The sequence below is a fragment of the Carassius auratus genome, chromosome 3, assembly GCF_003368295.1.
Source record: "Carassius auratus strain Wakin chromosome 3, ASM336829v1, whole genome shotgun sequence".
NCBI classification, from domain to species: domain Eukaryota; kingdom Metazoa; phylum Chordata; class Actinopteri; order Cypriniformes; family Cyprinidae; genus Carassius; species Carassius auratus.
In genome coordinates, this window is record NC_039245.1 from 6,358,598 (window position 1) to 6,381,268 (window position 22,671).

General features: G+C 38.4%; 3 protein-coding genes and 1 non-coding gene across 7 annotated transcripts; 1 reads left to right on the top strand and 3 right to left on the bottom strand.

Annotated features, from left to right (window-relative positions):
• Nucleotides 1–349: 349 nt before the first annotated feature.
• On the bottom strand, nucleotides 350–1,829 carry LOC113045153 (mitochondrial import inner membrane translocase subunit Tim29-like). Its single transcript, XM_026205354.1, has 2 exons — nucleotides 1,573–1,829; nucleotides 350–1,255 (listed from the first exon to the last, which is right to left on the bottom strand). The coding sequence occupies exons 1-2, from the start codon at nucleotides 1,667–1,669 to the stop codon at nucleotides 582–584; spliced, it is 771 nt and encodes a 256-aa protein (XP_026061139.1). The 5' UTR covers nucleotides 1,670–1,829; the 3' UTR covers nucleotides 350–581.
• Nucleotides 1,830–2,243: 414 nt separating this feature from the next.
• Nucleotides 2,244–6,664, top strand: LOC113045146 (protein YIPF1-like). Its single transcript, XM_026205343.1, has 9 exons — nucleotides 2,244–2,522; nucleotides 2,606–2,679; nucleotides 2,755–2,879; nucleotides 2,994–3,074; nucleotides 3,881–3,968; nucleotides 4,106–4,222; nucleotides 4,877–5,043; nucleotides 5,116–5,298; nucleotides 5,914–6,664. The coding sequence occupies exons 2-9, from the start codon at nucleotides 2,649–2,651 to the stop codon at nucleotides 6,016–6,018; spliced, it is 897 nt and encodes a 298-aa protein (XP_026061128.1). The 5' UTR covers nucleotides 2,244–2,522; nucleotides 2,606–2,648; the 3' UTR covers nucleotides 6,019–6,664.
• A 1,090-nt stretch (nucleotides 6,665–7,754) lies between these two features.
• Nucleotides 7,755–22,306, bottom strand: carm1 (coactivator-associated arginine methyltransferase 1). 4 transcript variants are annotated; one of them, XM_026205329.1, is made up of 16 exons: nucleotides 22,083–22,306; nucleotides 18,154–18,279; nucleotides 17,666–17,772; nucleotides 17,347–17,451; nucleotides 16,869–16,979; nucleotides 16,039–16,216; nucleotides 15,357–15,447; nucleotides 15,112–15,193; nucleotides 14,492–14,577; nucleotides 14,294–14,383; nucleotides 12,388–12,525; nucleotides 12,211–12,300; nucleotides 12,035–12,132; nucleotides 11,806–11,886; nucleotides 10,655–10,723; nucleotides 7,755–9,413 (listed from the first exon to the last, which is right to left on the bottom strand). In XM_026205329.1, exons 1-16 carry the CDS (start codon nucleotides 22,222–22,224, stop codon nucleotides 9,274–9,276), a joined length of 1,734 nt encoding a protein of 577 aa, XP_026061114.1. In that variant the 5' UTR covers nucleotides 22,225–22,306; the 3' UTR covers nucleotides 7,755–9,273. The 4 variants fall into 4 exon arrangements, with proteins under 4 accessions (XP_026061114.1, XP_026061098.1, XP_026061090.1 ...); XM_026205313.1 differs by having other exon boundaries at nucleotides 11,788–11,886; nucleotides 22,083–22,305; XM_026205305.1 differs by having other exon boundaries at nucleotides 11,788–11,886; nucleotides 12,020–12,132; nucleotides 22,083–22,224.
• Nucleotides 14,664–14,859, bottom strand: LOC113056022 (small nucleolar RNA SNORA74). Its single transcript, XR_003277643.1, has one exon. It is a non-coding gene; the product is annotated as a small nucleolar RNA SNORA74 (small nucleolar RNA).
• Nucleotides 22,307–22,671: the final 365 nt, after the last annotated feature.

A 22,671-nucleotide genomic window follows, 5' to 3' on the forward strand; every position in this document is an offset into this window, starting at 1 on the left:
TTGAAAACAGTTGTGCTTAATATTTTTGAGGAAACTGTGAATCGCTTCTTCAGGATTCTTTGATAAATAGAAAGTTCAGAAGAAAACCATTTATTAGAAAAAAATGTTTATGTTTATTTTATTCATATCACTTATTTGTGTGATGAATTGCCCAATTATTGTAAATTACATATACATTTTATATATATATATATATATATATATATATATATATATAAAACTTGCTATTCTTTCTCACAGATGGAGGATTAATTGTATAGAATTTGTAGTTTTATTAAGTTTGTCTAAAAGTTATTTTTTGATCAGTATTTAATGTAGTGCCATGATGTCAAATAAAACAAGGTCAACATACACCGCAGTTGATTTAATGCATTTGCAAACAATCACACTTACTTGCACAATATGTTGTAGGAAAACACCAGTCTACAGTATTATATTGCTTACTTCCATAAACATAATATAATAATGATTCCTGTTAATGTGTCCTGTACTTTTCATTTCTAATCAACAGCTGATTCTAGAAAGCATGCTTCTGAAGGTTCATCTTTATGCAAGATACAGCATTAAATCTAACACACTGATCAAGAAGTCTGTGATTTGTTTATTGTGTTTCTCTCTATCCCTTTAACAGGTGTGTCCATGGCTTTTTGTACACCATCTAATTCATCGCTCTCGTCTTCCATCACCACGGCTTTCCATGATTCTTGATGCATTCTTTCATTTCTTTCTGTTATCTGGGGTGAAGATGGGACTGCTGCCACCAAAGCAGGTGGAAGATGTTTGAACTCCTCCTCATTTATATCAAAATCCTTCATTTTATGATCAAGCACCCACCAACGTCCTGTGAAGCCCACATCCAGCACACGCTTTGGCAGTTCTGCCCAGGGCACAGAGATCGCCGAGCAGCTTGCCTCATACAGGCTGGACTCGGAGTCGTAGTCTGTGTAATAAGTCAGAGATGCGATGCCCAGACTGGCATAGCGCAGCCTGCCCTCGTTTCGCAGTTTCACAAGGGTCTGGACGTGTCCATCTGAGGTGCCATTGCGTATCCATGGAGACAGGAGCGCCAGACGGTTGGAGGTTTCTCGCAGGCTGGACTCAAAGGAGGCATCATCAGGGTTGGTGTAATGGCAGGCGTACACTCCTCCCAGAAGCCCCAAGTAGAGCGAGGCTTTAAGGGGTCGCTCCCTGGCCCCCAGCACTGCCTCACGACAAGCCTCCTTATAATCGCTTAAAAGACTACGGCACCATACACCTAAAAACAGTGAAGAAACAGCAGATCTTGATTAACGTTCAATACGATTTTCCAATTGCCACATATTGTATGAAAGATAAAAATGAAGCCATATGAAATAATATTATGATGTCACTATAACAGATTTAGACAACTAGTTAACAAACTAATACAGATGTATTTTCGCAGATAAAAAATGAACACGCCTGCCCTCAATTCAGATTATAACTAAATGTACACTTGACACACGTGACTGACCTCCAAATCGTAATAGGAACACTATTTTAAACGTATGTCTGTAGCAAAAAAAAAAAAAAAAAACCGTGGCTTGGTCTTACCTGCGCGACTGTTTATCAGTCTTTGCCACCTTGTGCCCTTAGTTGTTTCTGTAACTGTTGTGGAGCAACATCTCTTCAGCAGCCACGAGGCGGCCATGTTAGCAGATGAACTCTCGAAGTGTGACAGTTCACAGTTCACAGCAAAGGAAGAGCTGCCAGCCCACAGTTTCCAACACTGGCTCAACGGGGCAACGGAGGCTGGTGAAACTGATGAGCCAAAATGACGAAAAACAATGTACGTGCAATGTTATTGTCACGGCGGGGAAACAAAATATAGTCTTTTCGGTTCCACCATGCATTATTACGAGCCATATCACTAAGAAATGAAAGGAATTGCAAACAGATAATATTTTTAAAGTCTTTATGTTAAACCAAAAATAATGATCTAGAATTATTTGTGTCAAATATTTGGATCTGAATGTAAAATTTGGCAAGAAAATACCCTTATGTGCTATGAATTTATTTCACAACGCGTAGATAAATATGACTATCGAATATGCAGGCTTTTTATAAAAAATAAATAAAAAAAAACTAATAATAATAATAAAAATAATAATAAACACTTTTACCTAAGATCTAATACAACCTGCCATGCTGATTCTTAACTTTAAGCCTTTAGTATACTATAAAAAGAGGTAAAACAGGCAACGTTAAAAACATTCACGTTTTAGTTCCGGTCACGTGGTTGTGTTTTGACGCACCGGAACCCTGCAAGTGACGTGGAACATGTGGACAAAAACGCTAAATCCCTGCGTATTAAGACGGCATCAAATCTATTATATCTATTATTTAATCGGCTAATGATTTCTCTCAGTTAGTCAAAAGGCTCTAAATACCACCCGGGCTGACGAAACAACTGTTTTTTCAAACTTGATTCTTGAAGTTGCCAGAAGGAGTCAGGATTGGCGTCTGTTACTGAAGGATTAACGTTACCATATTGTAGCAGCCAGGTGAGCAAATTAGTCCAAATTTGATTTTGTTGGTTACTGCTGTCGTATGGTTATATTGTGTTTATTGTCTTGTTTCCGCGCAGATATTCACATGAGAACTCCTTAAGAATCCTGTGATCTCCAGTCATGGCTAGTCCACACGATTTAACGTTTCAGGGTAATTGTTTATCTGTCTTATATGCACCTTCTTGTTATGACTTTCTGCTTTAATGTTCATTCTGCACGTTTCCAGAGTTTGAGGAAGCCGCAGATCTCCTGTCTTCAAATCCTGGAGCCTCAACCCTGAGCATCTCCTCATCTGGAGAGGTCAAAGTTGATCTGTCAGAAGATGAAGACAATCAGCAAGAGAGCTCAGAGGTGAGCTGCAAAACCAAACAGGCACTTAAGGTCACAAATAACTGCTTATTTCTTGTGCATCTTAGTTTACAGGTCATGTTATAAGCCTTTTTTTCTTGCTCTATTTCCCCACAGTTGCTTGGAGGTGAAAAACAAACTGGTGGCTTTTGGACGTTTGAATACTATCAGTCATTCTTCAATGTAGACACAATACAGGTACATTTGTTTCCTTACTTATGGTATTCTTTGAACTCCTTGTATTATGTAACACATCTTGGTACAATCACTATGTGGGTCAAACTGACCCTAATTGTATTCGGTATAAGACACACAAGTAAAAACATTCAACTTTTAATATTAATCATCACCACACATTACCAAATATATATAAGTACATAAAGTAATTATATAATAATTAAAAAAATATATATTCCAAACCAATTTTTAAAGCATTTAAACATTTTAAACGGAATAAGTTTGTAAAAACATTTATTCGGTGTGCTTTCCTAATCTTTAAACAGTAGAAGCATAGGCCTGTCGCTTGCAATGTGATGATCACGGGTTCGATTCTCAGTGAAATTACCATGCAGAAGGTGAAAAAAAAAATAATGCTGCCAACTCAGTGTGAATTTCTTAAGATAAAAGCATCTGCCAAATACATAAATGTAAATAGCCTTAGGGAGAAGTTGAGAAAGACACACAACAAAATAAATACTGCTTTTGACCTGCAAATGATGTAAACATAGCAGAACATTTTGCATTCATGTTCATGACTTTAAATGAGAAACGTCACAAAATATCAAGGAAAATAAAGCAGGTTAACCAGTACTTTTGACAAAATTGACAAAAAAATGACACTTTTAGTCTTTGTCAAATCTTGGTAATTTTGAACTAATTACTAATATTTCAAAGGGAGATTCTGGTTGCTTGGTCATTAACCTGCTTGGGACTACATTCAAATCAAAGCATCAACAACTCTAGTGCCCTAGTAATCGTACATACTGTTATCTTTATTATTTTAGGTGCTGGATAGGATAAAGGGCTCGGTCATACCTTTGCCAGGACGGAATTTCGTCAAACACCACATTCGAAATAACCCTGATCTCTATGGTAACGTATTATTTTATTTCTAATCTTGCAGAGCACCTTTTAACAGCCCAGCCAAACAATTTCTTTATATTTGAATGAATGTGCATTATCGTGAAACTGTCAGACATTTTAGTTGTTGTTTTCCCTCCTCTCGACAGGTCCTTTCTGGATCTGTGTGACTCTAGTGTTCTCCGTGGCCATCAGTGGAGACCTCTACACATTTCTGATCAATATGGGAGACCCAGGCTATCACTACAGACCTCAGTTCAACAGAGGTGAGACGGCAGTAGGCATGGGAATTTGTGGAAAACTATTCTTTTAGTACTTTAAGAGTAATGGACCTAATATTATACTTTACAGGTATAAAAGAGCACACATGTTTGATTAGGTGTTTGTTTTAGTTAAACTAATTTAACTAAATAATATTATATAAAGAACTAATCCGATTTGAGTTTCAGTAAATCTAAAGGTCAACCACTGATTAAACCCACAACTCATAGATTAAAGATTTGAGTCTTAAAAAATATATACCGTATTTTTTGGACTATAAGTTGCACTTTTTTTCATAGTTTGGCTGGTCCTGCAACCTTTAGTCAGGTGTGATTTATTTATCAAAATTAATTTGACATGAACCAAGAGAAAACATTACCTTCTCCAGCCGCTAGAGGGCGCTACACTGAAGACATAGAGCGCCCTCTCGCGGCTGTAGACGGTAATGTTTTCTCTCGGTTCTTGGTTCTAAATAAATGCGACTTATATATGTTTTTTTCCTAATCATGACGTATTTTTGGACTAATGCGACTTATACTCAGGTGCAACTTATAGTCCGAAAAATGCAGTATATATAATTTAAAAGAACACTTAGCAGATAGTGCTTTTTATGTCAATCCCTTATGAATATACTAAATAAAGCTTTTGTTTGGTTTTAGTCTCGATTGCAGCCGTCACTGTGTTCCTCTATGCATGGCTGGTGCCTCTGGGAGTTTGGGGCTTCCTGACGTGGCGTCAAAGTGTTGAGAGACGAATCAGCGGTTACACGTTTTTAGAGACCGTGTGTGTCTACGGATACTCTCTGTTCATTTATATCCCTACCTCGGTAAGTTTGAGATAATGTTCTAAAGACACTTTATGTTAGACGTGATAAATCATACTCTGTCTCTGTTTTTAGATATTATGGACGATTCCCGTTTACTGGCTCGAGTGGCTATTGATCATCATTGCCTTGGTGATCTCTGGCTCAGTGTTGGTAATGACATTCTGGCCGGCTGTTCGTGATGACACCAAACTAACGGCTTTCTCTACCATGGCAGTAATAGTGTCACTCCATGCTCTTCTGGCTGTTGGCTTCAAGGTGAGAGAAACTCTTCAAAGAACTATTCCAAGCATTATGAACTATATCTATATGTATATATAAATAATGTATATTATACACAGTTTAAATACATTTATTCCAGAAGAATGCATTCAATTGACCACAAGTAAAGGCAAGGACACTTACAATGTTACGAAAGATTTCTATTTTAAATATAGTTCTTTTGAACTTTGTATTAAAAAGTTTCAAATCAGTTCCCACTGTTTTTAACATTTGATAATAAAAAGATATCTCTAAGAAGTGCAGCAAATCAGCATATTAAAGTGATTTCTGAAGGATCATGTGACACTGAAAACTGATTAATTACATTTTAAAGTTTTTAATAATAGAAAGCAGGTATTTTAAATTGTAATAATTCACGGTATTAATGTTTTTACTGTATTTTTTATAAATATAAAATACTCCAACGATTTGAATGATCGTGTATCCTGTAAGAAGGACTGAGATGAAGAGCATAAGCATTAGCTTCCCTTTCCAACCCCACACACACACACACACTCTGTTTGATTGGTCATTTTTTCTAGTAAAATTACACCATCAATTACAACGAACACGCAGCTTAAGTTTTTAATTCATTTCCATCTCTCCTTTTAGCTCTATTTCTTCCAAACACCAACATACACAGGATCATCGCACTCCGGACAACAGACTACCCCAGCGGCAAATCACACAACACTTACCTTGGGAAAGCATCAATGACCAACCGAATGGGAACCTAGGACTCTTTATATTTGAAGGACATGGAAATAATTCTGACGATAAATGAGCAACAGAGGAGTTCAGATTAGTGATGCACACAAGCATTCCCAGCAAACACATTGAAAGTGTTTCCAGTTTGTATCGAACTTAGCAGATAAATTACCTTCCTCAGATCACAATGATTTACTGAAGACTTTAACTTGTACTATTTTACTTTAGTATGTAGTGACCAACTTATTTTCCTCAAGTGCTATGGTCACTTATGTCCATTTATTACCTATACTTTAAGAGGATTTGCCTATTTTTGTTTCTTTCGATCAAAATGGAGTAATTTATAAGAGTGGTCTTGTATTACTGTGAACTGCTTTGAGGTTTGCTTTATAACCCCTGACTGCTTTCCTCTTAGGCTACTTTCGCTCTCATTTTTCTGTAAATTGGGAGAAAGTACCTGTATTAAGTATTTAATGTTGCTTTCCTAGACAGTTTGACACTGGATTAAAATAATTCTTGTCAGGGTCAAAGGTGTTATTTTGAGCTTGTTTGGTATGATTGGGGACAGATGCATCACCACTCCTACTTGGGCCACACATTTCTGAGAAGGTATGCTTTGCACTCAATTAATATAAAGGTTCAACCAAAAACAAAACTTTTTGTCATCATTTACTCACTCTCACTTGGTATCAGTCCAAACCTGTGAAACTTACTCTGAAAAGTGTCTGTAATCAAACTATGTTGGTGCCCAGTGACTTCTACTGTATGGATGTAAACACTTAAGAAATTTCTCTAAATATCTTTTGTTTTCCTCAAAACAAAGGTATATTTTTTTAAATGATTCAATTAATTTGTTTTTTTTCAAAAATAATTGAAAAGGATGATTCACGAAAAATGAATGATCTCATTCTCAACCCTCATTTAAATCCTGTATGACTTTCTTTCTTCCACCAATCCAGTTCAGTCGAGTCCAATTTGAGCTTTTTCATAAAACAAAAGTGGAACGTGCCCAGTGACTGACAAACACAAAGGATATAACAGTACCTTAAAATGAGTTCCTATGACTACAAGTAGTATTCTGAAACAATTCAACAGCTTTATTTTAATAAACCTAATTATTGAAATTGTGCACTGGCTGCTTTAATTATATAGAAAAGAGCAGCTTAAGCAGCAAGATTTCTCCTTCTAGTTTAATCAAAGACCGAAAGATAGAAAGTCATATGGGTTTTTAAACAGAGTAACATTACAGAATTTTCTATAATACTTTACAATAAAGCTAATATATTTGCAGCCTTTATCTTGGTTAATGTTCATTTCCACATTTCTAGTACATTGAGATGTATAAACTAATATATTATAATCAAGAATTAATGATCAATACTATATTTATGAACCAACATTAACCATAATAAATGCTGTAAAAATGAATTATTTCATGATATTAAAAACATATGAACAAATGGAACTCCAATGCAAAGCGTTACTGGATTTTCTTTTCTTCTGTTTAAGATGCATCTGCTTTATCATCTATCACCCATCCAGGGGTGCGTTTCCCAAAAGCAACTATTGTCGCAAATTCTGTTGTTACCAATAGAGTTCAATGGATCTTGTGACCATAGTTAGCTAACAAAACTTTTGGGAAACACACCTCAGATCATTAAACTTCTCGAACCATCATCATTTTATACTTTTTTTCCCCCCAACTTCATAAACATAAAAAATAATGCTACTGTAAGCAGCCACACTTTGGGAATTCTCCATCAACATTTAATTAGCTTTTTTTTCAGTTCCTTTTTTTTCTGAAAGAAAACAAAACAAAACTTTATTTCTACAAACTAGCAGACATGGTTGTTTTCATCTCATGATCTCATTAAAGTTCTAAATCAAACTGAAAAGAAAAAGTGACTGGAAGCGGTGCACACGACTTCAAAGTCTTGGATGGGGCTTTCGTCATATAATATCCCCAGTACATGAGAAGGAGGAGGGAGAGAGGGGAGGAAAAGAGGAGGAAAGTTATAGCTTGTCAGGCATCACTTGATCTCCTACTTTCCTCAAGCCTCATGACACAAAATTTGACAAGTTCAGGACTCGGGGGATGTAAACTAGGATACTGTAATCCCTGCTGCAGCGGTCAGTGTGTGTCCACGTGTGTCTTCCTCCCCCAAGTGCCGATTGTCCTTCCCAGCACTCTACTGTCCTCCTCGGCTGGTAATGTAAGGTTTTGGTGCTGGTATTTTTATTCCTAAAACCTTTGTGTCCTTACAATTGACTAAAAATAAATGCGCCAATTTAGAAGTCAGATTTGCGTCGTGTTGGAGTCGGAGGTCGACAGCAGCAGTCTTGATAATCCACGCTCAGAATTCACCTCAAGGAACACCAAGCAACACAAAAATCTGGGACTGCACTACATTAAAACACACAGTCAGAAATGGAATGAAAAGTGAGATGATCTCTATCTACACTATGGCTGTCTACAGGCAAGGTCCAGCGGTACTGTGCTAGTAATTGTAATGACATTGGTGAGCATCTACAGAATGTGTCCGTCACGTCTGGAGAGTGATGAGAGTGTGTAGGAGAGTTGAGATGGCCATCAAAAACCCACGCTGAGTGAATCGAGATGTGACAGCCGGTTGATTTTACTGGAAACGTAAAGTGTAGGTACAATTGAGCTGGAGTTGTTAGGAACAGTGGCGAAATCCTGCAATAGATCTTGAATTCATTTCAATAGTCAACGATGGCATTTATGCTTCCAAAAAAAGTGGGAGTTCATGAAATAAGGGAGATGTGTGCACATCTGTGAAGCATTTATAAAAAAAGAGAAAAAAAGCATCCTATGGTCAGTGTTCTTGCAAACGAGTCCTTTAGGTTGAGTCTCGAGTCTCTGGTTTGTGCTTTTTTCAGCATGCTTACAGACAAGTGCTGCCTCCTGGTGGCAGGCTGTGGAGCAGGTGCTGTGTGTGTTTGGGGCAATGACACACCTCAAATGTCTTGAACTGGCTGAATGCCTGCACGCGCTGACATTGTAGGGCCGCGGGACGGATATGTAAAATAAAACACCAGTGAAAGAAACAGTTCAGAATATATATATATATATATATATATACGTATACATGTATATCTATATATAGAGAGAGAGCAAGAATAAAGTGATGGTCAGAGACTGGTGCACTGGATTTGGTATTCTGAATTTGGCTGCGGTCAGTTTGCAGGGGTAGGGTGGGGTGAGGTGGGGGGTAATTGGACATGCAGAGCCGTCCTTTGGCCTTAGCTCCCGTAGTGCATGGTGTTGCTGGGGATGGCCATAGGAGATGCCATGGAGATAGCCGGGCCACCCATGGTGAACTGGTTGGTGACGGGGTAATAAGGACTGCTGCTGCTGGGACCCTGCTGGGCAGTTGTAGCCCCTGAGAGGAGATAAGAGCAACATTACATCCTTTGTATGAACATGTGGTTACTAGGATGTTAAAGTTAAAAAAGTATGCTTTGTGGGTTTTTCAGCCGTTTTCTTATTTACGTGTGTTTTTAAGTTTATCCACAAGGTGGAAACACACTATTGAGCATGTGCCAGTATCTGTGTTTACACGTGATCAAATGGAGTATATTTTGAAAAGCTGTGTGTGTATGCTAAGTACTTGTCTGACAAATGAAGAATACTTTGTGCTTAAGAGATCAAATTAAAGAACAAATCACCATTAAGTGATGTTCAAAGTATTAATCAATTACTCAGTAGTCAAAGACTTTGTATAGTAAGCCTGGTTTCAGGTTCACTTCACCCTAAGCAGCTTTATGTAAGACTCTTTTAAAACAACTAAATGGAGAGACTGGAAGAGAGCGAAAATGGTTTGAGGTGGAAACTTTTATTTTTTACTTAACACATCACCTCGAAAAAAAACAACACTCATGGTTTGAGAATGAATTCAATGAGACGGTTCACACGGTATCAATCTGCAGGCTCTCGGCACACACTACCAGCTCTGTAGAGGTGAATCACACCAAACACAAACGCTCAGTGCAACACCATATTAAACACCTTCACACTTTAAAAGTCAAGTCACCTATATATATATATATATATATATATATATATATATATATATATATATATATATATATATATAGCTTTTAACAATACAGATTGTGTCAAAGCAACTTTACGGTATTAAATAGGAAAATAGTGCATCAATAATGTAAGATCACAAATGTTCAGTGTTTCCCATACAATGATTTATTTGTGGCAGCCTGCCAAAATATGAAAACTGACTGCCACAAATACATTTCCCAAAAGGTGTTGAATAAACATGAGCACCGCACGGTTTAAAATTAAATGTTTCATGGTGGATTTGTAAGAATGTATGAATGATCACGGTTTATATATGAAGAATTATTTTAAGAAAAGTTATTTTGTCAGTGTAATTTTTTTATTGAAAAATGAAATGAAAAATTAAAATTGTCAAGTGTAGACTTTCATTGTCTGGACAAAAATCTTAAAAATATCTTCATTCTATTTTGAAGGTGAACGTAGGCCTTAATTTTCAATTTGATACAACATGTCGGTGAGTAAATATGAGAGAATCTTAGTTTGTGGGAGGAATATCCATCGATCTGTACGAGTCCAGGTGAAAACACTAAGAGCAGAGACACTCACCCTGGACGATTCCGGTGCTCATTATCGAACCCATTCTGGAGTGAGTGTGATTCACAATCCCCGTGTTCACTGGAGGGGAAACGAAAATAAATATTTTCAAATTTAGAACAAAACGGATATACATATAAAACATGAATATGACAAAGCTTAAAGGAGAAAGGTTGTGATATAATCTAAAACTGTAGTAATTTTGTGTAGAAAACATTTTAATAACAATAGACAATTATTAATTATACTATAAAGGATATTAGATGAGATATTAAAATAATTAAGTAGTATACATTAAAGGGGCCATATCATGCACTTTTTGTCCCCGAGATACAATCAGAAATAGTTTTTTTGTACCAAAACATAATTTTGACTGTTTTTATGGCCATATTCTACTCTCTCCCCGACCTTCACATGTAACAATATTTTTGGCTGCTGCAGCACCCTCAATGCTTCTATATTCAATTACACTTTTCACATCATTTACCACATTAAGTGACACACTGTGAGATTTCTGGACACCCAATAATCACTGATGAGTACACATGGAGGATTGTGTTTTCTGATGCCAGAAAATACAGAATGGGCCATTTTAGGAGCTTAGCTTTAATAGGTGATGAGTTCTGCAAGTTACAGTATTTTGTAATATCAAAATTTGATCGTTCATGATGTGGCCCCTTTGAAATTTTAACCTTTTTTTTTTTTATTATCTTAACCTTCAATGCTAAAAGGGATAGTGCACCCAAAAAATGAAACTTCAGTCATTTACTCGCCCTCCTGATGTTCTAAATCTGTATGATTTCCATTCATCTTTGAAACACAGATGAAGATATTATTCTCGCATCATTCTGTCTATTCGTTGAATCATCAAAGTGTCGGTTGTGTGGCTTTTCAGTACAAAGTACAAAAGTACAAAGTAAAAAAAGTACAAAAAGACTTCTTAAAAGTAGTCCATATGAAACAAGTAGTCCATACCAATCTTCCATATGAAGACCCAATCACTTTACATGAAAGAGATTTGGAAATACATGAGTGATTAAATGATGACAACTCTCATTTATGGGTGAACAGTTAAAAAAATAAAAAAAAACACACCACTCCTCATTTGTGTGTGTATGTGTGAGTGTGTGTGTAAATATCCATACGTGCATGCGTGTCTGTACCAATGGGGATGAGATTGTTGTGGGACACTGTAGTCCCACTGCCGCCAATGACGGTGCTGAGATCATAGGCTGTAGGCATCCCTGGCAAACACAGACAGAGTTCAATATTAGTGACATCACTCCAGTATTGCAAAAGCAGCCGGATGGGAGGAACGTCAGCTGATATATATCTAAAAAGAGGAATGATTTTATAAGAGTCTTCCTGCTGAAGTACCCGACACAGCCATGCCTTGGCTCATGCTGTAGGTTCCCCCAGTGTTCCACATATTCTCTGAGGGAGAGGAATAGTGTGAACCTGGAGGTGGGGTGGGTGTTGTGCCCGTGTACCTGCAGAACACAGCATAGCATAATCAACACGCCATTCAGACATTCTCTATTGGTTTTCAAAGCAATGTATCCTCTCACCGGAAGAATGGGTTCTTGAGATCAAGTAGATTACTGGACTTGGAGCCCGTCTGGTCTACTTGTGCAACAATACTAATGTCATAGCTTTGTCTGTGAGAGGAAGTGGAAACAAATGAGACCACGTGACAAAATGCGAAACTGCCTGAGTGTTACACACTAAGCATTGTGGTTGCTCACCTCTTGTTGGCGATTAAAAGTGCAGTGCCTGACATGGTGTCCCCTGCCTTGGCAAAGAGAGGTGACTGCAGCAGACAGCGCACCTGGTACCAGTGAGTGAGGGGTTCTGTGGGGGCCGTAGAGAGCCACACGGTCATCCTGTTCAGAGAGTCACACAAGAGCATACCGGTCAACATTTTCAGATTGCAAAACAATCAAATAGTTCCCTCATATCCACGTTTTTTAAATCGTGACCATATTCCCATATATTGAAAACTGTTAGAATTAAAAAGAAATGAATATAAATGATCACACATCTACTCGAGGAATGACTACATTAGAACTGATATATGCTTATAGTCCAGACATACCAATTCTTTAATAAGAGTCATCAATTAAGAATCACAAGTATTTGTAAAATCTGACAAAATACGCATTAAAAAAAAATTGATGGTAACTTGGTTTATTTCAGTGGTCCAGAAAAATGAGGGACAAAAGTTACACATCACCACACTAAAGAAACAAAAAAAAAAAAAATGAACTCCCAAAACAAACTGAGTGTCATCTTATTTGAATTGCGACAAAATTATTATTGACAAAAAAACAATATTGAAATAAATTATTTTCAAAATATAGACTGAAATGGACCACAATCAGATCCGAGCACACCAGTGTGAATGCAAAGAGAACCTGGTTTCTTTCACTCGTTTCATGTTTTGGTCAATTTAACGTGGTCTGAATTTGATGATAATAATAATAATATTGATATAAAAGTGAAGAGTGGCCAAGAATGGTGTCCCATACTCAGAATTTGTGCTCTGCATTTAACCCATCCAAGTGCACACGCACACACACACGCACACGCACACACACACGCACACACGCACAGAGCAGTGGTCAGTCATATTGCTGTGGTGCCCCCTAGAAGCAGTTGGGTGTTTGGTGCCTTGCTAAATGGCCTCACATGGGGTTGGGTTCATTTGAATTTGATTCCGATTTCAATTCTGCTTCTTTTCGATTCCAAAGTGATTCATGATATCAAACATGTACCCTTTGTCTCTTTTTTTGCAAACCATTTATTGGAGCTGAATACATTGAACACAAACCAACAGGCTACATAAAAACTACATAAAACTACATATAGACTCTTTAGGAGCTGTCTGTGTGCAAAAAAGAAGCAAAATTTGTCTTCATTTGAAGTGTCAAATCATCTTCAAAAGGTGATTTCTTTATTTTAATCGCTAACCATACACATCGTATACACAGTTTATATATGAAATATAAACTTTTAATCAAATTCTTCTGTGATTTGAATGTTTGTTACAGAAAAATTATCTGAAAAGACTGAAAAGCGGTTTTATTCATGACAGACAGCTGCTCTCTTTTTATTCCCAATGGCAGCGCGAATGCAAATTGAAATGTTCCAATCACACTGGTGAGATTGTATTGTGTTCGCGATCTTTAATGATCTATTAAATTAAAGTGCCTTCTCATGCTCGTAGTGACATCTCTCTTGCAACATGTTAAGCGATCACAGATATTATACTTAGCTTTTTTTTGCTTCTGATTGCAAATGTAGCCAAACTTTGGAGCGCTTAGATTAATGAGCAAGGTCCTGGCAGATCTAACCCTAATCCCAAAAAACCTCTCTGGTTACTGGCATAACCTCATTTTCCTGAGAAGGGAACATGATGTTGTTGGGGGAAAAACCTCTCTCCTCAAAAACTGAAGCCTTATTCGCTTAACGCCATTGCATCGCAATAGCCAACCACAGGTGGCGCCCTATATAATCTGCATTTCATCAGAATCACAAAGCATAGAAAACCAGTTTCTATCACTTCACATCCATTTTAAATGGTCTGAATTTGGTTCTGTGAGAGAGGACTCAAGTGTGAAAACACTGTGAATAGAATATGTTGGAGCTTACGCTGATCCAATGAATGCGACATCAAACCAAAACGCCAGCCCATGAACAAGCCCTGAATGCATCATGTGGAATTTGAAGGGGATTTCTATCCTGGAAACAAGTAAGAAAAGGATATATAAAAATGTGACTTCTATTTGTACTTTTCCCATAGATCAAAAGAATTTAAACAATACAATTATACATTTAGTGAACTCATACTTGTAAAGATCCTCTTCTTTAGCATCTAAAAAGTTCACTGTATATTTCACAGATTTGGCCATCAGGATCCTGATATCAAAAGTGTCCTGAAAGAAATGACAGAATAAGTAAGAAAAGGCAGGTATCTGCATGCGGAGGAGGAAGAAGTAATTTGAATAAAACAAACTGACATGCTGTGAGACCTCTTGTCAAGGACTGAGCCACAGTTAATCAGACTCAGTCCTAGCTCAGAGGGCTCTCCCGCCTCGGCCTGAACTCTGAAGGGTGCTACAACAGCACCCTCTGGAGCCAGACCACAGCAGGTCACTGTCCCAGCAGTGTAACACCATTAGGCAATGGATATGCCTAAACAGCTGACTACTGCTGGACATAAACCCAACACACACACACAGACTGTAGACTACAATTATGATGTCTGGAAATCTGTGGACTGAAAATTAAGCACATAATCCACAACTTAATTAGCTTCTCAAGTGGAAAAAGTAGCTCTGACGGACTACACACACACTTCAGTGAACTTTCCAAGCTGTGGCTAACTCCAAAAAGCTATTTTAGAGTTAGTATTTATGAATGAACATGCACACAGCCAGTTCAACCAGTCATTCCCTCCCATTTCTCACCACAATCGGCTGTCTGAAGTATTCGTCTACTGCAGCTCCTCTCAGCGCAGACAGATCCACCCCATGGAAAGATGGCTGGTACCTGAAAGAAGAAATAAACAAAGAATGATCCAGAGTTATGTCTTAGTCATCTGATATGGTCTTAAATTACAGTCTGTTTATTCACACTTCGAGACTATTATTTGACACCTGCATCTGTTCTCTCCCCCCACCCAATGTCCTTATTCTCATTTGAGAAAACACACCAGAAATTGGCCTTTGTAAACTGCTCCATGTAAAGCTGCTCATCTGTGAAAGGGGCGAGGTGCACGTCTCCAATGGTGGGAAACATTTTGCCTGTAAAGAGAACAGAGGTGTGTGCAGTACAAATATTGATACAATGCTGAAATGTTTCTCTCACAATTATTAGCACCCAATTATTGCACCCAGCCCACTGTAAGATTTCTAACTGAGGCAGACAGGTTTATACATCTGTTGGTATTTGATAGAATTCAAGATGCCATGTTACTGAACAAGATGTCCAGGACCTCCAGCAGACAAATAGGCCCACGACATTAAAGATGGAAGTCAAGGATGATCCTAGTCACCATGGTGTGCAATTATTTATTTTTTTATTATGAATGGTAATATACTTCAGAGATATTTTACTCTGAAGAATTACTAGATGTGCCAATAATTGTGGTCAACGTGTATTAGAGAAAACCATTTATTTCATAATACGAGTTTCCATTCACTTTCAATTGTTTTACTTCAAGTAAAGGTTAGAATTTTCTGAATTTTCTGAATGAACGTCCAAAAAGATAAACAACGCAGATTTATTTTCATAGCCATCTTTGCTCATATTTACCAAGGGTGCCAATTTTAATGGAGGGCACTGTATGTCAACCTGCCTTTGTTTAGTTATTTTTATTGAAAAAACCTTTTTACCGTTGGGCTTGAGGAACTTCTTGGCATGCAGATAGCTCTCCAGCATCCTTTCGTTGAACAGCATGTAGCCCATGGGTTCAGAGATAATTATGTCCACTTGCTCGGGTAGGGTCACTTCCTCCACTTTACCAGGAATCACCAGGACACGTTCTGACAGCCTGTTACTGTTCACAAGAACCTGTGGACACACAATTATTAGCATTACTACTATTTAGCATGACTTCCAATTAGCTAATGCCAAAAGCCATCTTTTTATGAAATTCTGAAAACCAGCTTCTTAGTATCAATACTAAATCTTGACTGTCAAGCATTCATGTCCTTTTAAAGGAGAGGAATAAAAAATTCTCCAGAAAAGATTACGATTTTTTAATATGATATAATAAAACTTTCAATTACATCATCATCCATTTTTGGTACAGATATCCCACATCACTTGCATATTTATAAATGATTTAATGTGACTACACATGTGAAATGTACACTAGCATATTAGGCAGCATAACGGGTTTCAACATTGATGATAATAAGAAAAGCTACAAATGATCATATTAGAATGATTTCTGAAGGATCGTGTGACACTGAAGCCTGCAGTAATCATGCTGAAAAATCTGTTTTGTCATCACAGAAATTACATTTCAAAATATATCTAAATAGAAACCAGACATTTACATTTTAATAAAATTTTACAATATTACAGTTTTCCTGTTTGTTTAATCAAATAAATGCAGCCTTGTTGAGCGGAATAGATGTCTTTCAAAAACATTTTAAATCTTATTGATCCCAGATCTCTGAACAGTAGTGCATGTTAGTGATGGAGGAATATGTCATACCTCTGCATGTTGAGCCATGGTACTGGCCTCCACAGCATAAACTTTACGGGCACCAGCCTGAGCTGCGAAAAATGACAGAATCCCAGAGCCACAACCTACATCCAGAACCACCTGAACCAAAGAAAAAGGAATCACATGATTTGACAACCTGGTCCAAACTACAGGTTTAATTTAGAGAAACATTCACAAGGAATAGCCGTTTTAAATGAAGTGGACTCAAACGTCCATTTTCACTTAGTTGTAATAAGTCAACTGTTCCGGTTTTAGACATTTTGGTCTGGACAACATCAAAGCTAAAAGTCAAGGACACAATAGCCAAAATGCCTGACTAATGAGTTTTTATTTTTATGGAGAACAAGAAATGCTACAATAAGCACAATGAAAGCCATTCTGAAACTACTCAACTCTATGCTGTCTACAAGCATGCAACCTACAATCTATACAGTAACAGATGTATCAACAGAAGAAATAACAGTACTTTATCTTTGAAGTCAGTATGATTCTGGAGGATGGCCCGTTGATATGTTCCAGTTCGCACATAATCCTGCATCATATTTTGTTGCTGAGAGAGGTAGCCATAAAACTGAAGAAGAAGAAAAAACAGGAGGACATTCATATCATTCCACTTCTGTTGATGCTACAAATCAAATTTCTCAATTAGAAATAAATGCTAGCCTGGATACATTTTAAAACTTATTTAAAAACCTCTTGAGGTTGTAAACCAGGAATATATGTGGATCAACTGTACAAATGACAATGTGTTTCGTCTATTCATGTTAATTAGAAGCCAAACACACCTGGAAATACTGTACAGCTGAGGACTCCTCCGTCCTCTCACTGAAGACCGAGTGTTCGCCCCCGTGTCCACGACAGTTCTTCAGGAGGTTATAGAACGACGAGAAATCTGCCAAACACAACACCACGGATTACATCAAGAGAGAAAGCTTCACAGCACCATCTCTTCATTCAGGTTTGCCCACAATCATTGAGGGACTGCAGCTGTGCTTATCTGAATGTTTGTTTGTGGTTAATGGCATGCCAGCTAACAATGCTATAGCAGTGGCGAGAAAATGGGGGGGGGGGGGGGGGTGATAGATTTATCTTTGATTTAAATTCTAAAACTAAAACTTGTTTCACTTCATTTTCCTAAGAGTCAACTGAAAAGTGGGAAGTGTGAAACTGAAAAGAGTCCTAATGGAGTCAAAATATGCTTCGCTTGTCTCTCAATGAACTGCTAAATTACCGTAAAAGCCTGATGTTACTTGTAAAAGGGGGTGAGTTTTACCTGCTGGAGATGCAAACTGCAGGAGGACACTGTTACAGCCCAGAGTAATGATGAAGGACTGCTTCCCAACCCGACTGCATTCTGTCTCTCGTGATACTGAACACTTAAAGACACACGTCTCCTCATCTGTGGAGGAAAGCAAATGCATGGAAGTAAATATGCCTGACCTAAAACAGATCAGTGTTCTGATATTATCTCATTGTTTACAATTTTCATTAAAAAAAAAAAAAAAAAAAAAACTCAACTAATTACTTTTTAATAATGTTTCAACAGTTTTTGTCCATACAATGGAAATAAGTCGTTTCCAAAACAACACTGGACTTCGTTGACTTGCATTTTATGTACAAAAAATACACTTTGTAAACATTTGTGCACAACAACAACAACAACAAAAAATGCATACAGGATAAGAACGACATGAGGTACTGTAAGTGATAACAAAATTGTCATTTTTATGTGAACTATTGCATTACAATGGGACAGAAGAAATTTAATTATGCTCAGTCCTTAAAGGTTACTACCACCTAAACAACGATCAAGCAAATCAAACTAAACCAGACCGGTTCAAAGACATTAACTTGGCCTTTTAACCATTGCAAAAGTAAACTGTGATGCCAGGATGAGGGATTTTGTCATTTATTTGCCCAGCTGTTGTAGGATTAGGTCAAGCTTTCCATAGACAGATTAGACTGGTATTCATTTATATAATTGAGCTGAAAAAAGTACAGTCTCTACAGCAGCTCAAGAAAACACCTCTTAAACAGAGGGCAGGGGAATAAGGCCATGGAAATCTGAGCTTTAGAGTGACGCTTGCATGGCTGTCGGAAAAAAAAAAAAAATGTTGGTGGGTCCAACATAGTGTAAGTGTAACTAATTTAATGCTGCAACAAAGAACACATGATGCCTTTAAAAGCAACAGGCAAACAAATGATGAACATTTACTTAAATCCAAGCGGTAACCTACAGCTCTCTCTCGTGAGGCAAACACGTAGGTGACTTGAAATGTAATTCATCGACAGGCCGCTAGACTGGAAGTCGTGGCCTAATGGTTAGAGCTTGACTCCTAACCCTAAGGTTGTGGGTTCGAGTCTCAGGCTGGCAATACCATGACTGAGGTGCCCTTGAGCAAGGCAGTGAACCCCCAACTGCTCCCCGGGTGCCACAGCATAAATGGATGGCCACTGCTCCGGGTGTGTGTGTGTGCACTTTGGATGGGTTAAATACGGAGCACGAATGAGTATGGGTCACCATACTTGGCTTTATGTCACGTCACTTCACTGGCTGGCTGCAAAAGGGAGTCAAGCCCAAAGACTCCACTCCAAATTTTACAGCAGAAAAAAAAACATGTTTACAGCCTGGTTCAAAATATAGCTAATTTTGCCCTTCATGACAACTGTGAGAGGGGTGATTTTTTTTACACATCCGTTTAAATTATATTAATCCTTAAAGTTCTGCATAATTAAGGGCGTGGCCACTTGAGTGACAGGAAGATTGCAGCTGCTGTCACCGCCCTCCTGCTAGGTTTGTTCTTCACTTTCCGCGCTGATGCCGAGATCGTTCGCTTGCTTTAGTGAAAGTATAACGTGCCTAACGTTTTCGACTCATACATTACATGTCACGCTCTGATGTCACGTGTTTTTACAGGATATTTACGGGTTTTGTGTGAAAGCACGCACATATCCCGTGTAATCACTGGCAGTGTGAAAGTGCAAAATCTAGCGACCCGGGAACAATTGCCGGAACACTTTACCCGTGTATTTGCTGGAATGGCAGTGTGAAAGGGGCTTAGGAGTGATGCGAGGTGACGCACTGGGCCCACTCTGAGCTTAAAAAATGCTCTTCAGGAATCTACGGGTGACTTCACAGACACTGCGTCCATGTTTTTATACAGTCTATGCTTAAATTCCAGCTTATTTAATGACAGAATGCGAGCACACAGCCAGACCCACCAGAGCAGCAGATATTCTTTTGGATGCTTTGTTTACCTTGCTGTGTCGAGGGAGTGCAGGAGCAAGTAATGAAAACACGGAATGGAGTTTCATTTATTAGGGCAGGGGTTCTCAAACCTCTCCATGAAGTACCCCCAGCACTGCACGTTTTGGGTGTCTCCCAGTATCTGACACACCCACTTCAGGTCTTGCAGTCTCCACTCATGAGCTGATAAGTTGAATCAGGTGTGGTAATTGAGGGACACATGTGCTGCGCTGCAGGTACTCCTGGGGTACTCCAGGAGAGGTTTGAGAACCACTGTATTATTAGGGCATTTCTCAAGTGGAATGGATTTGATTGATGGTGCTCTGAAAAGTGAACAGACATATGCGCTGAATTAGAGACGGTAAAAGTGAGTGGGTCTATTTTCACTGGTCTTAAAACGTGGGTGGGTCTTGTTCTACCCACATATGGGTTCCGATGTTCATAACTGAAGGCTTTGCTCATTGGACTCCTAAAACATCCTAAAAGACTAAGCAACTGTTTCTAACAAGTTAAAGAGACAATGGGCTTACCACATTGAAAGCAATGTTTCATTCAAGGTAAACGTATTGCGTTTTTGACTGGATAAAATACAGTATAATAGTACTAATTTATTTGGCCAACCCATACTCATTTTTATGATGAATTTCACATGCTGATACATACTATTATTACAATCCTTAGCAATCTCCTCAACTTCACAACAAGGTCAGTAATATGAACAATGCTGGACACATAAGGGGGCGACCCGCTCCATGTAGACTTAAACAGACTGGTACTATTTTTTTTTATTCATTTAATACAAAGTATAAATAGTTTAAATATTTTCATAGTGTTAATTTATTTGTAAAAAGCAAAACTAACTTTAACACCTTTGCTAGCTCTTGATGTTTACATAATATTTAAGGAGCAGGCTCTCGCATTAAAACGTGAAAAAATAAATATTAAATAAATAGTAAATAATGTGGCATTTGGGACTCGAGCAGTAATAACCAATTTAAAAAAAATCTATGCCATTTGGGTCGCGCATCTGTTTCAGTAAGACATCCATCTCATGCACGGGACACGGCAGCATGAGCTCCAAACAAAAGCCCCGAGCGCTGAATGAACAGGCGGGACACTGGAGAAAAGGAGGCGGGGGACCCGCTATTGTTCCCCGCAGAACAAAGATGAATGTCCAAACGGTGCTGCCACAAGAAACCTCTGCGTAGTTCCACTTAACTTCAGCAATGCTTTCTGGACTTAAAAAATTAATAAACCGGGCTTCTGATGGTAAAGTACAGCATAGTGAAAGTAGAGAGGTGGCGCAGACCTGCGCAATCAATCAACTGAGCTCAGCATCCATTCAGCCCATCAACCAACCGGGTTAAAACCATATCAACAGTCAATTCAAATGTATACGCCAATAAAACCCAGGGCAAAACAAAGACTTTTCTAGAACACTTTCTGAAGCACAATAGTATGACTGAAGGTTCAGCCTGCGGCTAACTTTACAGGCGCCAATCCACATTATCCAAAGCCCTTCCTCGAGGTCCTGCTAAAAGTCTGGAGGAAAGCCTTAAAGAAACATCATGCATTCGAAGACATGCATGTGTATTTCTATCTGTAGAAACACAGTCAGTGCTGGAATGCCGTGTCTTATTATATGGGTAATAACTAACGTTAACTAGAACACAAAACGATGTGTTTACGGATGCTAACATGCTACGATCAACGTGGTTTGTGGCATGCGTGTTGAACCCAAATCCATGGCTCCAGCAATTTTACATCTATTAAAAAGCATGCAGGGGTGACTGGGGCACATTTGCGCTCATAGCTGAAAAGACGCCGGTGTTCCGGTGATCAGGCGGCGCAGCAGACGCACATGCCGCACACACACCACTCTCATCAGGCTAAGCTAGGATACACCGCTCCACTGAGGCCGGATTCAACGTGTTTAAAAGCCAGCGTCTACTCACTGTTCGAGAGGCTAATGAGAGCCACGTCCTGGTTGATTTTGATTTCTAGTCGCAGAGGTTGCTGCTCTGAATGCCTCTGTATGTCTCCGTTGGCGTCTCCGATGGAGAGCAGGCGCACGCCTGAGAACACGGACACCGCCATCTTCGATCTGGGGAGAGTGAGACAGAGACGGGCAGCGGCTCACATCTCCTGGAGTCAGTGCTCAAGATAGGCCTGACTTACTACTGCCTCCACGTGGACACTTCTGCTTTTTTTCAGCTCTCGTTGAATTTAAAGACATGATATGGGCTACAAAGAAATAGCAGGTGTAACTTGAGTACATTTACTAATAAATACATTAAATGCGTGGGTTGAAAACTTTATTATACAGTAGGCTGTGAAGAAGAAAAGACACCACAGGTGAATCAGGACATCACAATATTCTTCCCGATTAATTAATCACAGAAAGTACGTTTTCAGAATTGCTCTTTAATATTTAAATAAGCTGTTTTCTAATTAAATGTATCAAACATTAATTTCCTTAAAAAAAAAAAAAAAAAAATCCAGAACAGAAATCTGAATATTGGATAAAGCCAGGTTCAAAATTCG

Bases quoted from the DNA above. Each gene is read 5' to 3' on its own strand.
- LOC113045146 (XM_026205343.1), top strand. From the start codon at position 2,649: ATGGCTAGTCCACACGATTTAACGTTTCAGG. The intron at 5,044-5,115 runs GTAAGTTTGAGA...CTCTGTTTTTAG, and splicing joins TCATTTATATCCCTACCTCG to ATATTATGGACGATTCCCGT. The intron at 5,299-5,913 runs GTGAGAGAAACT...CTCTCCTTTTAG, and splicing joins TTCTGGCTGTTGGCTTCAAG to CTCTATTTCTTCCAAACACC.
- LOC113045153 (XM_026205354.1), bottom strand. From the start codon at position 1,669: ATGGCCGCCTCGTGGCTGCTGAAGAGATGTTGCTCCACAACAGTTACA. The intron at 1,256-1,572 runs GTAAGACCAAGC...CACTGTTTTTAG, and splicing joins ACTGATAAACAGTCGCGCAG to GTGTATGGTGCCGTAGTCTT.
- carm1 (XM_026205305.1), bottom strand. From the start codon at position 22,224: ATGGCGGTGTCCGTGTTCTCAGGCGTGCGCCTGCTCTCCATCGGAGAC. The intron at 14,384-14,491 runs GTATGAGTTCAC...ACTTGTTTCCAG, and splicing joins AAAGAAGAGGATCTTTACAA to GATAGAAATCCCCTTCAAAT. The intron at 9,414-10,654 runs GTGAGTGTCTCT...ATCTCCTCTCAG, and splicing joins GAGCACCGGAATCGTCCAGG to GGGCTACAACTGCCCAGCAG.